We start from the raw sequence: 14,223 nt of genomic DNA on the forward strand, positions 1-14,223 counted from the left end.
CTAAGATTTTTAAACCGGCACGTGCAGCAGCAAACGAACTGTGCTGTTAATTAACAGAATAAAACTTCTTATAAAGACTCGTCAGCTTTCTTCTTTCTGCACATTAATGTCTGAACTGAAGTCATGGAGAAAAAAAAGACATTCATCTCCAATTATCAGGTTGCAGCCTGTGCAGGTTTTTCTAACAGAGACGACTGAGGAGAGAGTTGCTGTGAATGTTTTTGTGGCTTTTAAATCTAACTTTTTCTTTTTAATCTAAGAGCTCTGTGCACTCACTGACTTCTTACTGTTTCTTTGAATCTGACACATTCACAACACAAAAAACGCTATTGTGTGTGTTAAAGCCAAGTCGACCACATTTCAAGAAAACTCAACAGTTCAAAATGACTGATACTAACATTTTTCATATATGTATTTTCAACGAGTATTCAAAGACTACAAATATATTATCATTGGGTGAAAATGTCTTCTTTGTTAAAGTCCTTTAGATGATTTTTGTTTAAAGGCTTTAATCTTATTGTTAACAGTATGATTATGTATGTAAATTATTAAAAAGATAGATGTCAGCCCATCTAGGCTTTTACTTTTTCCTGGCAAATAGATGTTTTTCGTTGCTGTTTTGTGTGAAGTTGTTTGATTTTAAGCTGTCCAAAATTAAATTCGATGGGTAAATTAAGTAAAAAGTCTCTTACGCTCTGATAGGCTTGATGGATGACATCGTATGTGAAGCCCTGAGGCATCTCGCTGGCTCTGTACTTGGCTCGCTCCAGTGAATGATCCAGGTAGCCCTCGGACGTGGTGGCGATCACCGTGGAAACCAGCGGTCGGATGGCTCCTGCCGCCTGGGTGTAGAAAACAGAAAAGTGTTATTTTTTTTACATTTCTCTGTATTTTTTATTAAAGTTGCTCTTTTAATTAAAATTGAAAAACACATAACATTAAATATAATAATGTTAAATCGATGCTTTGTCAATATTCTGGCTTGTTGGAAACATTCACAATATGTAAAAGTCGGTCATAAAATAATCTTTAATGATAAAATAATCCTCCTAAAATGTGTAAAGCTGCAACGAGTGGTCAATTAATTTATTAGTCGATCGAAAGAAAATGAATCTGCTACTATAACTAAACTATTTTGATCATTTAAGTAATTTTTCAAGCAAAAGTACCAAAGATGTGTTGGTGCCATGCTCTCAAATATGAGAATTTGGTCTTAAAATCATAACACACTGAATACTTTTGTTTTTACTTTACATTGTAGTATGTTGTGATGGGCAGTTTTCGCAGTAATCTGATGATTTATAGACCAAACAATCAATTGATTAATCAAGAGAATAAATAACAAATTCATTAATAATCATCAAATCTGGGGTCTAAAGATAGAGGATGTCGTATGCTGTATGGACTCTAAAGCCATCTCAGGCTGATATTGGGCTATATAAATTAAAATTGACTTGACTTTCGGCCCTAGATCTGTGCAAAGGTATGGTGAAAAATGTGATATAGTAAAAATACACTAGACAAGGACGTAAATCAGCTAGCAAAATCCATAAACGTAATAATACACAGATGAATAAAAATGTCTAGACAGGAGGATCCAATGTCTGAACCTTTGGACAAGCATTTTCCAAACACCTTGTTGGACACAAACCATAAAAGCACTTTGCACTTTTTTTTTTTCACTTGAAAAGCTCAGGTGTCACTAATAACATTAACGACGACAGTTCAATTCAAATATCTCAGAAGTCATAACAGTGTGACAGTGTGAAAGTGAGCCAGCACTAACGAAGACCAGGACCCTGCAGCAGAAGCAGATACATGAAATTCAGCCATCATTCATTTTATCATTTAAATGTGAGTTTTTCCTACTGTGACAAAGCCTTTATCAAGTTTCAAGTGCCAAGTTTATAACCACAACTATTTAAAACATACAGTGGAATGAAATTGCTTTTCTCAGGACCAGAGTGCAAAAGAAATACAATAAATAACTAAAGGAACACGTAAGAATAATTAAAAAGACAATTTAAAAAAAGCAGCAGTTAAAAAAGACCAGTGCTATACTAAAATAAAATATGCCTGATAAAAACATAATAAATAATAATATGAAATCATTTAAAAGGTAGATGTTGTGCAGATGTGCAAAAGTGCAGTTTCCCAGGTTTATAAGAGTCTTACGGCTCGTGGGAATAAGTTGATAGTATTGATAGACACAAAAACAGATGCAGATTGACACTGCGTGGCACTAGCTGAGTCCTTCAGGTTTGCAGCGACTGTGAGTTTTGTGTCTCCATGAATGTGCAGAGAAAGAGCTTCTGTGGTTAAATTGTTCCCTGATAAGTTATGAAATCTGTCTGAAAGCTGTCACACACACACATTCGCTGTTTATTGTCACTGCAAACATCTGCACCGTCAGGCGGAGGAGTGTTTATGCCCGAAAGGCGCCAAAACCACCGCAGTGGATAACATTACACCCCTAATATCAACTCGTCTTTTCGCTTTGGATGTTCGCTGTGGATGAAAATAATCAACATGTTGACGTACGCTGTAAAAATCGGCAGCTTTTTTTAGGCTTTCGTGCGATGTCGTCGTGATTGACAACCTTTATCACGGTATCGTCAACATATTTTTGAATCAGGATTGAAGAGACACAAGCGAGCGGAGTTTGAGTGTCACGGCAGCCGTAACTGCACATTTCAAACAGGGGAGAGAGTCAGCAGCCGTGATTTTTTTACAGTAACAATAAATCCATCTTAACAAGCGCAGCTGGAGCACACACTGGTTGCACTTCCTCCCTTGGAAAATTCAAAATAATCAGCATTTCTGAGATAATATTTTCATCTTGGTATAGCTTGATTGAAGACAGTTTCCAGGAGCAGGCGAGCAGAGTTTGGCGAGCGTGTGCGGGCAAAAACGGCCGGCGAACGAAAGCAAAGCAAACATGTGTTCTGCGTGTTACACATGTTGTTAAAATCTAAATGAATCTGCTGCTTTTCTGTGGAGACAGGCTTTCTGTTGCGAGCGTGGATACTGGCAATAATGAAGACCAGACCGCCTGCTGTGAAAGTTCTTAACAAGGCACACACACACACACACACACACACACACACACACACACACACACACACACACACACACACACACACACACACACACACACACACACACACACACACACACACACACAACAAATGTTGGCCCCGAGCCAGAGAGCTCTGGGATTTTTCACAACCTGTGTGACCTGCATTCAATTCAGCTTGTGCGGTTGAGCCGTGAATCATTATGAAACTGATCTTCGTTAGAGCGGCCGTGACTTCAGCCCCAATGTTTTTCCGTCTATCGCTGATGAAAAGCTGTAAACTCCTCCACCAGGAGCGATGGATCTGTCAATCTGATAAACAATTTATGAAAAGATGGAAAGACCGTGTTAGAAAAAGGGGGGAGGGGCAGGTTAAAGGTGTGAATACAAGAACTGTTTGTCTCTTTTTTGCTCTGAACCCGCCTGGAAAACTTGACTTTTGTTGTATTTATGAGTTTGGTTTGTTTATGTGCACACTTCATGGTAAAAAATGAACCGCTGTAGTCCCACCAGGAGGGATGTTTGACTTTAGGTCTCTAAAACTGCAGCTACACACGATGGATTTGTTTAAACTCATTTGCTATAATTGCTTTTCTCTGATTTTCAGCTAAAAGCACATTAAAAAAAACATAAAGTATGAGCGACAGTTGAGCTTTAATTCATCCACGCTATTATTTCCAAACACGAGGATGTATTGGCATTTTGGGGTTGTTTCCCTTTACTTGCAGAGGGATTACGATCTTTCTCTGAACCGCTGTTCAAACTTGGAAATGGACGCTTCCTGCTTACATGTGCTCCTGGAAAATTGGACATCACATAAAGGTTGCACATCTTCAAGTCATATTCACAAACGAGCTTTGGAGATTAGTGTGATTATTTAAATTTCCAAATCGTGACAACGCTGAGCTTCATCATGGCAGGATGACCAGCTGCTTACAAATAAATGCATGATTGCCATGAGCGAAAGACCCATTTCCATTCATTTATGATCAACAAACAAGCAAAAAAAAAAACCTAATATGTGCAGTGTTTCTGATTTGGAAACAGATGAACATCAAAATCACATCTAAACAAGTGATTAGATTTGAGCTTGTGAGCAAATGAACCAAAGGAGGAAACAGAGATACATAACCAATACAAAACACAAACGTGATGTAAATTAGGGCTGCAAATAACTATTATTGTCATTATTGATTCATATTTTGATGAATTTTTAAATAAATCAGTTAATCATTTGGTCTATTGATGGTGAAAAATGTGACTCATTGTTTCCTGAAGCCCGAAGCTAAAGTGTCTTCCACAACCCAATTATATTCAGTTTTCTATCATACAGAAGTAAAGAAAACTGAAATATTCACATTTAAGAAGCTGGAACGAGAGAATTTGGGATTTTGTTTTTTCTTTATAAAATGACTAAAAAAAAATTCATTGAAATAGTTGACAGTTAATTTTCTTTCAATTGACTTGGTTAATCGTTGCAGCTCTTTTGTAAATGCACCCTTAGATTAGAATAAGCAGCAGATGTAGTGAGTTTAAAGGATTTCACTTTGCAAAAGACCAAGTTCCTATCACTCGAAATATGAGTGATGAGCAGAAAAACCACATAATGACACTCTAACCCATCATCATTTTAGTCACATCGAAACAAAAGATGAGGGAAGATGGGAACGCTGATGTGTAGAAGGAAAGAAAAGACGCCATGTTCGTCACTGAGACACATTTTGGCTTCGGTTAACATTTAAATGACAAAACAGCAGAATGAAACTGTGGGAAGAGAGACGGTGTGCACAAGTTTATCTAATAAGCTGATATTGATTCAGTGCTAATATCAAAGATTATAGTTAAATCAGCTTTTATTACTGACCCCTTGTTCCTTGGCAGCCATGGCTATCTTGTACAGAAAGTCCTCCTCCACAAAAGGCCGCACTGCATCGTGGATGATGACCACCTTCGGCCTCTCCGCTGTCGACCCCCCCTCCTCGTCCTGCCCGGAGCCCAGAGCCAGAACCCCGTTGCATATGGAGCGGTGACGAGTCGATCCGCCTGGCACCACTCGAACCTTCCTGTGCTGGAAGCGCTGGATGATGTCAGTCATCAGGTCTGTGTTTTCTTTGGCAACCACCACCACGATGGTCTGGATCCAAGACACCCTGCGAGAAAACATCACGTCTGTTCTGTAAGGTGAGAATTCAGGCGGAGCGGCGACGGCAGGCATAACATAACACTCACTGAGAAGTTCTTACATAGAGGAAGTAGGTCAGCAGCTAATCTTAAATTTGCTTTTTTAATCTAAGGAATGTCAAAACAATACCCACTTCTTGTTTTAGATGACCACTAGTCAAATACTTAAAGATATGGTGATACAAAACAGGGAAAAGCAGAAACACCTCACATTTTAGAAACTAACACTAAAGAATCCTACACACTGTCTATCACTTGAACTCACTTTATGGATACAATGTCCTGTCCTCAGACCTTTACTAGGCAAAATCATACAGACAAACAGTACCATATATATATATATAAAGGCTATGGGCTTCACTCGAGATAAAAACCAATTGGCTGAAACTGATAAAGAGAATTCAAGTGATGGGCAGTGTGCAGGAATCTTCTTTTTGAGTCACAAATTTTGGATCCTAAACACATTTTACCAAGACGTTATGGTATACAAGTAGGGCTGGGTACCATTTAAAAATACCAGTACCAATTCAGTGATACAGACACCAACAGAGCACAGCATTCGATACCCATTACACATTTTGTGCACTTGCTTTTATCTGGTGTAACAGGCATGTAGTGAAGCCACACTTTAGATTGCATCATCATTACTTATCAATTAACTTGTTGATTATTTTCCTGATTCATTGATTCATTGTTTGGTCCATAAAGTGTCAGAAAATGGTAAATAAAATGCCAATAAATGTTTCCCAAAGCCTGAGGTGACATCTTCAAATGTCTTGTTTTGTACACAACCCAAAAATACTCCAATAAATAAAAATAAACCAGAAAATATTAACATTTGAGACACTGGAATCAGAAAATTTGGAGATGCTCTTCTTAAAATTGACTTTATGAACTACTCAAAGACTTGGTGATTCATTTAATAGTTGGCAACTAATCAATTAATCAACTAATAGACTAATTGTTGCAGCCCTAATAATGAATATCGACTTTAAAAACGATAGATTGTGGTTTCACCCTGCACTCAGTCTTCATGCTAAACTCAGCTAACTGTGTAGCTTCATGTTTAACAGACAAACATGAGATGGGTAACAGTCTTCTCATTAAACCTCAGCAATAAAGAGAATTAGTATTTATCCCAAAATGAATTTACTTAACTAAACGATCGATACATTCTCAAAAAGTTGTCAATTTTTATTTAAGAAATGTAATTGTTCTACCAACACGTGGTAACACATCTGCACAGAAATCAATCCCATGTATCCCTTCTCATAATGAATGACCAGTTCGGGGTTTTTTTCTGACGCAACACTGATGGCCTCTGACCTTCCTCTACTGGGAGCCCCTCTCTGTAATCACTGGGCCACACAGGCAGCATCTCAGTGCTCTTCACTTCCAGGATGTTGCTACTTTCATTTCCTGACAACACATAAACACTGACAACAGACTAAGAGGAGACAGGTCTGATTATAAACACCGGTTGTTTTTGTATTGTTGTAATGAAGGTCAGGCACTGATCACAACACACTGTAAACATCCACCTTCTCAGTTATGGAGATGGAAATCACTAGAAAATATGACTGTCTACCAGTGGTGGAAAACACTCAAATACTTCAATGATGCTAAAATGTGATAAAAGGAATACCTGCAATTGAATAAATTGGAAAAAGTAATTAAGTGAGTAAACTTTATTTCTATAGAGGGCTGCAACTAATGATTAGTTTCTCAATTAATCAATTTGTTGTCTGATCTATAAAACATCAGAAAGTGATGAAAAATGTTGATCACAGCACAAGGGGACATCCTCAAATGTTCATAGTCCGACACAACTCAAAATATTCAGTTTACATCATAGAAGACTAAAGACATTAGAAAACATAAGAATTAAAAACATAATTTGTGTTTTTTCTTAAAAAAGTGACCTACAAAAAATCAATTATTTAAAAACTCAGCATTTCAGTTTCTGCCAATTGATTAATCAATGAATCACTGCATCTCTATTTCTTTAGCACCTTACAAAATGTGGTTCTTTATACATAGTAGTAAACAGGTATTAGCCTGTATGAAAGGGTCAGTTCACACAAATGACAAAAGTCTGAGATTTCCATTTTCACTTGAGGTTGAGCGATGTGACAATAAACCATGAGAACACACAAAGTAATCAGACTTTTTTTGCCATAGCCATAATACCCATAATTTAACATCTCTGGAGTGTATTAGGCCACGTTGGGCAATGTTGCAATTTAATGTCTTTCATGGTGGGAGTGTGGAGGGGGCCGCTGTTTATTTAAAGGGGATGTAATATGCTTTGATATGTCTACTAATCATATTTCTATTATTATTGATGTTGTTATTATGGTTGCTGCTCTCTCTCGCTCTCTCTCCTCTTCCCTCCTTCTTTCTCTCCCAACCAAACCAGTCAAAGGCAGATGGCCGCCCACCTAGAGCCCTGGTTCTGCTTGAGGTTTCTTCCCATTAAAGGGGCTGTTTTTCCTTGCCGCTGTTGCCAACTGCTTGCTCATGGGAGAAATGTTAGGTCTCTTTAAATTAAAGAGTTTGGTCTTGACCTGCTCTTTGTGAGTTAACTTCTGTTGTGATTTGACGCTATATAAATAAAACTGATTCTAATATGTTGCACAGTGGAAGTATATTAACAAAAAGGTGGACTTTGGCCGGATCTACCATACGGGCAATGTGGTCAAGTACCCAGGGGCCTTAAGCAGAAAGGGATCCTCAATGATGAGAGAAAAAAAAAAGTGTGCACTATTTTTATTTTATTTTATTTGTCAGGCTCCAAAGAAATATGACACAAGGCTTAACTCGTTCTCTTGAAGTTGATCATTATGGTCACTGTCGGAAATGTAGCAGGCCTATGTCCAAAACAAAATATGGAATAACAAGGTTTTCCACCCAACAGCAGCGTTATCCAATCAGAATAAAATAAAAGTTGTTGGGGACACATGAGCTTCCAGTGTCCAGGGGGCCGTGGGGATACTAATCCAGCTTTGACTTTGGCACTAAAAAGACAAATAAAAATAAAAATAAAAATAAACTGAAATATATCGACTGGATTTGACTCATTTGGACAGCTGGAGCTTCATATTAGCTTCAGATAATCTTTTAAATACATTTTTACACAGAAAGAGGACTGTGGATATTTGTCCCCCATCACTTTCATTGTAAATGCATTATGAAGGGATCTTCTAATGGTCAGTATGAAGAGGAGTGGTCACAACAAGAGAAACAATGCTCCTGAATGTTGCTTTAAGACAGACATTTAAATTTAAAAAAAACTGTGAATTTATCCTTTAAGTAAAGACTGAGTATTTCTTCCACCACTGATTGAGGAGTAATTGATAACACCTGTGTAACCTGCAATTAAAATGTAAATATTAAAAGCCTGCACAGACACACACTGTCTCTACCTGTAGATGCTCAAAAATAGTGATTATTAAATCTTATTTATCCTGTTTTTATCCTTTTTTTTACCTCTCAAAAGCCTGGATAGTGTAGCTTATGAGCTGTCTGCCCAGGAATGAGCAGAACTGTTTAGGTGTCTGCAGTCCGGTTCTCTCTCCGGTGCCTCCGGCTGGAAGAACCACAGACACCGGGAAGTCCACTCTGCGTTCCGCCGGGTTTCGCTCGCTCTTCCAGGCCTCGCCACTTGGGAAAACCCCAGGATGAGCGGGCCTGTCTGGGTCACAGTCATCGCTCTGCTTGTTGATGGGATTCATCTCCATCAGCTGGTGAATGGAGGGTCAAGACAGGTCATTCCCAAAACTGCACATTCCCTGTGTGTGTGTGTGTGTGTGGGAGGGATGTGAGGTCAGCGGCAGCGTGGACTAGATTTGGGAAAAAACGGAAAAAAGTTAGTTACATTTTAATACAAGGCTTCCGCTTTTGCTTTCAAAAATAAAACCCGTACCTGCAGAGTAAAAATGATCAAAAGTTAATTTCATTTTTTAATATTTAACATGTTACTGAATATATATGTTGCTTTTTATAATTCTTTGAAATCATTTTTTAATATTTTGTAAATAAATTATGATGTGGGTTTGTTTAAACACACCGATTAAGCCCATGCCAGTTTTTTGACTTATTTCATAAAATATCTTTATTTTATGTTCCAAAATCTACATGAACTAATGGATATATTTTCAAGTGGGAGATAAATCTTTCTTTATAAGAAATTATCTCCCTTATAAATCATGTCAGTATCCATGAAAAAACACCTGAATTTAGATTTTGGTGGTTTTAATGGGTAAACTTACCCTAACGGCTGAAAACATTAGTTAGACAATTGGAAAAGTAGTCAAAAAGTAATGTAATAAGTTACATTACTTTGATTAAGTCATTGAAATAGTTACATTACTTATTACATTTTAAATAAGGTAACTAGTAATCTGTAATCTATTACATTTTCAAAATAACCTTCCCAACTCTGTCTTTAAGAAACTGCTGTAAGTGAAAGTATCAGATCCTGTACTGAAAATATGCATTTACAGTTAATTGGATGGATGGCTGGATGGATAAATAGATCTTTTTATTTCTATATATTTCTATACTTCTATTTCACCATGACAGTTACATTGTGTGATATTGCACAATTCCAGAATTTCAGGAGTTAATTAAAGACAAACATATAACTTAACAAACAGCCTAATGTTACACTAAAGAATTACAAGAGAAAGAAATAAAAGTGTTGCACCGCTATCTGAGAATTTGCACTGCAGCTCTTTGGAGCCACTGTCCTCTGCAGCGGCAACCATCAGTCGATTAACTGATTAGTTGCCATTTATTAAAGTAATTTTAATATTATGATATACTATAATATAGTTTTAATATTCCAGCTTCTTAAATATTAATATGTTCTATTCTTTTAGTCCTCTATGACAGTAAGCTGAACATCTTTGGGTTGTGGACTGTTGTTCAGGATGAAACAAGACGTTTGAGGACATCATCTTGGGCCCTGAGTGATCATTGTGCATCATTTACTGACATTTTATGGTCCAAGCAACTAATTGAGTTGCAGCTGCACTGTCCTCTGATGCTGTGCGTTTTTCACATTAACAACCCTAAATGGACACAAATTAGACCAATGGACTTTTAGATGTTTTATTACAGAATATGAAACCCATGACCAAAATAGTCACACATTCTTTCATTGTGTTACTTATAAATGAAATCACAGAGAAAGTATGGTCTAATGCTTAATTGTCTTGCTATGCTTAAATGTCTGTAGTGTACACTGAGTTATGTTGGAGTGATTGATTTGGTTGTCTATAAGCAGACCTTAATATTTTTATTTACCAGATGATGTCATTTTAATTTATTTAGTTTGTTTGTTTTTTATTTCAGCTTTCATTTTTAAAGTTTGAATTGTTTTATTTCCGCTCAAATTCAAGTAAATGTTCCCAACTTGACGCATCTTTAGAAAGGAATCGGCAACTGCTACAAATCGTCACATGTGAATATTCTCGCGAGATCTCAGGGTCTCACCACACTGCAAGTCTCGCGTGATGTCAGTACTGCTGTCTGCCTTTGAATTAGAAAACTCCCTTGCAGCTAATGCCATACAAAAAATAATATTTTTTTAAATTATCTACTAGTGCACAACTAATTTTATTATAGTGGTGATCATTTCCTAAACATTAACATATATTTGTATTATTTTCAATTAAGCACCAAATGAAGCACACTGTAAAAAATATAAACTATAACACATCCCAGTTGTATTTCATCAGGGATAAAGTCTATATTTGCATGATTGAAATTTTAATTTCAACCTTCCTGCAGGCCAAGCATCTCTGTGTGAGTAACCACGGCAACCTGCAGTGTCATACCTGGGTAAAGTCTCCACGGACACCAAAAGTTGTGATAAAAAGTAATATTTATTTCATATGAAGTTATAACAAGAATCATTGATGACAAAAGCTTTTCCAGCCACATGCTGACGCCACTTTAAGCAAAACTCATCATATGTTGTCACAGAAAATATATTACATCATACATCATAGATCTTACATAGTAAAATTTTATACACATGGCCATACTTCAAAAAGGCAAGTATTTGATATATGTACAAGTATTTACACACAATATTTTTTGAGATGTTTGGTGTTTACTGGTGTTGGACAGGGGGGGCGACAGATCTCCGTCTGTGATTAAAATGAATATATGAACGCATGCACATGGCTACATCTGGGACAGTGTGGGGTTGGCTCGGAGCTCCAGAAAGCTCTGCAGACTGTACACCTCACTTTTGTTCACATTATATTTAATCACATGGATTAAAATGTCAAGAAAAGTCCTTAGCATGCCCTTTACAGTTCTCCATCATAGTGAGGAACCAGCTTCACATAAATCAAGTCCCCCTTTCACACGGAGAGATAATCCACAACTGCAGGCTCTGGATGCTGTGTCTCATTATCGTAGAGACAAAACTCCTTTAGGATATATGGGGTTTCAGAGTGAGTCTGCATGCCTTCCTGTCTCTCAGGGTTCAGTCTCGTGCCAGTTCTCGCTCAGCCGGTTCTTCCCCAGCCTCCTCTTGCTCTTGGACTTGTGCTTGTGCAGGAGCTGCGGCTGCGACACAGACGGCTCCTCGAACTTGTTGCCGGACTCGTTGTGCTGCCTCGAGTACCTCTTGCATTTGCAGGAGGTGACAATGGTGATCTTGTACGTTCTCGTGCTGCCGTCGTGGCACTGCAGCTGGATGCGCTGGGTGCGGGTCTTGTCGTTGACGCACCGCCAGTCCTGGTTGCTGCTCCGGCGACTCCAGAACTTCCTGCCGTAGGCGCCGCCGATCCAGTTTTGAAGCATCTGAGCTGGGAGACACTCGCCGGTGCACACCAGCTCCTTTATGGGGTTGATGCTGGTGCAGTGGCCATCAGAGATGTACTTAGTGGATCTGAGCTCTCTGCATCCGATTTGGCTTCGTTCTACTGGAAAGACAATGAGAATTTGGAGAAATAAATAAGCAGAATCGAGCAGTGCAGACATCTGAACAGGATGAAGTCATGTCAGGTTTAGTTTTCTAAGTAATTTGAATGAGAATGTTCTTTTCATCTCTGAGACAACAAAATTGCCCTTCACAGTAGCTCAACGTCATTATTTCATCATGATATTGAAGGATAATAGATGATAATAGTGGATTACTGCCCAGCCCTTTATCTTGTACATTATAGTGGTTTTGAGCCTCTGGCAAGTCACAGGAACACTGGGAAGGAACACAATAGCATCTTGACCTTTATACTTCAAAAAGTTGAGGAATTACAGCATGTGATCAGGAAAGAAACTCCTTTTTTATCAGAGGAGCAGGGTTTTAACAGGAGGATTACCTATGTCAGTATTATTATGCTGCAGGCTGCTAACAGTCGCCCCCTCCCTTGCTCTCCCCTCTACCACTGTAACCCAAGCTCAGGTCCATTCATACAGCTCCATACACCTCAGTGACAATGCTCGCCTCTCTCTGTGACAGCGTTTGATGAATGAACAGGGGTGAGGCTCAGGCTCTGTCTCCCCCCTCTCTCTGGCTCTTACAACCCCCCCCCCCCTCCCCTTCCCCTCTCTTCCTTCCTTCACGGTCGACTGCTGGGAGAGCTCATGTCAAACAGCCTCAATCACAAGCTTCCTGTGCACAAGAGAACACCTCCATTCAGCTGCTCTGACACCCAGTCGGCTGCTGGGCCTGTCGGAGCCTCTCATCTCTGCTTGGCTGACAGCCAGCCAGGTGTGTGTTACACTTGGTTGGGCTGAGTGTTACCTCGGCTCATTGTGGTGATGAGCAAGGAAATACACTAAATACACTGCCACTATGAGCAGATCAACCATATCTCATTGAAGGGATCACACTATGACAAGAGCTATTTTTAACTTACCTTATTAAAACTGTGCAAAACTCTGGTAAATTTAAAGTGGTCTTACAGTGATTAGATTAGAGTATTTGTACAACTGCACGATTCTTGTGATATAAACATTATTGATATTTTAAAGTGTTTTGATGATATATAGTCAACAATACCTCTCAAGAATGTGGAGGTATTTGTAAATGATGAAGGGATCATGATGGGATTAAGTGGCTGATTTAAAGGTGCCTCATTTGGCTCTTTGTGATGCAGATGTGTAACTTAACTTAAAGATCAAGTTAAGAGGAAGAAAAATATGTTTTGGAGAACTAAAGTTAATGCCTGTTTAGTTTTCTCATCTTTTCATGCAATTGTTAGGCTGCATGAACTGCAGAAAGTAAAGTGATCCATTAGGACATTCTACATAGATTACTATTTGACATCCTGCACAAAACCTCAGATTAAGAAAAAAGTGACTATAAATTCACTGTAAATCACCAGATATTTTAAAATCTGCACAGAAATATAAAAGCATCTGACAGCCTAGTAATAAATGACAAGAGCATCCTCCGCTCTCCTCTGCAGCACCAGGACTCGTCCTCTCACTCACCGCCTCTGTCTTGCGCCGTGTTGCCAGCTCCTCTCCCGCCGGTCCGTGCACGGTTCAGGGACACGTTGCTCTGAACCTCCGGCACTGCTGCGGTCACATGAGAAAACAGGAGCTCCGTGGCATCGTTCTTGAAGGCTTGGCAACTCCTCAGGAGGATGCAAAGTAAGACCAAGGAATGGCACGACTCGTGTGCGCTCAGGTGCATGGTTGCCTCAGGGGGTAAAGGGGGGGTAGTGCAGCAGTTGGATATGAGATGTAGCTCCGGCTAGATTTAGACTGATGCTGGGTGAACTACAGGAGAGTCTGCTGTCCCGCTGGTTTTATACAGCCGGTCCGCCTCTCGCTTTGGCAGCCGCTCAGGTGCGTCTCTGTTTGGAGGCTCTGATTGGTCGCCACGGTTGTACACTCTGTATACAACCCCGCCAAATGCTTTCATTTTGGAGCGTTATAATCATGATGATGATGATGATGTTGATGTCACTGCCCCTCCTCAATGTGTGTATTTTGGA

At 39.0% G+C, this 14,223-nt stretch overlaps 2 protein-coding genes across 2 annotated transcripts in view; both read right to left on the reverse strand.

Moving 5' to 3' along the window:
• Nucleotides 1-9,113, reverse strand: part of crppa (CDP-L-ribitol pyrophosphorylase A) — a 51,722-nt gene extending 42,609 nt beyond the window's left edge. The window contains exons 1-3 of the mRNA XM_062422835.1: nucleotides 8,747-9,113; nucleotides 4,941-5,226; nucleotides 693-842 (exon numbers count right to left, since the gene is read on the reverse strand). Coding sequence (XP_062278819.1) covers nucleotides 693-842; nucleotides 4,941-5,226; nucleotides 8,747-8,997 — 687 coding nt within the window. The 5' untranslated portion in view covers nucleotides 8,998-9,113. The remainder of the gene's footprint in view (nucleotides 1-692; nucleotides 843-4,940; nucleotides 5,227-8,746) is intronic.
• Nucleotides 9,114-11,752: 2,639 nt separating this feature from the next.
• sostdc1a (sclerostin domain containing 1a) lies at nucleotides 11,753-13,919 on the reverse strand. The gene is made up of 3 exons (XM_062423036.1): nucleotides 13,715-13,919; nucleotides 12,842-12,847; nucleotides 11,753-12,198 (listed from the first exon to the last, which is right to left on the reverse strand). Exons 1-3 carry the CDS (start codon nucleotides 13,917-13,919, stop codon nucleotides 11,753-11,755), a joined length of 657 nt encoding a protein of 218 aa, XP_062279020.1.
• Nucleotides 13,920-14,223: the final 304 nt, after the last annotated feature.

This window comes from Scomber scombrus, chromosome 7 (assembly GCF_963691925.1).
Source record: "Scomber scombrus chromosome 7, fScoSco1.1, whole genome shotgun sequence".
NCBI classification, from domain to species: domain Eukaryota; kingdom Metazoa; phylum Chordata; class Actinopteri; order Scombriformes; family Scombridae; genus Scomber; species Scomber scombrus.

What these genes read in the sequence shown, in the direction of transcription:
- sostdc1a (XM_062423036.1), bottom strand. Translation starts at nt 13,919, where the DNA reads ATGCACCTGAGCGCACACGAGTCGTGCCATTCCTTGGTCTTACTTTGC.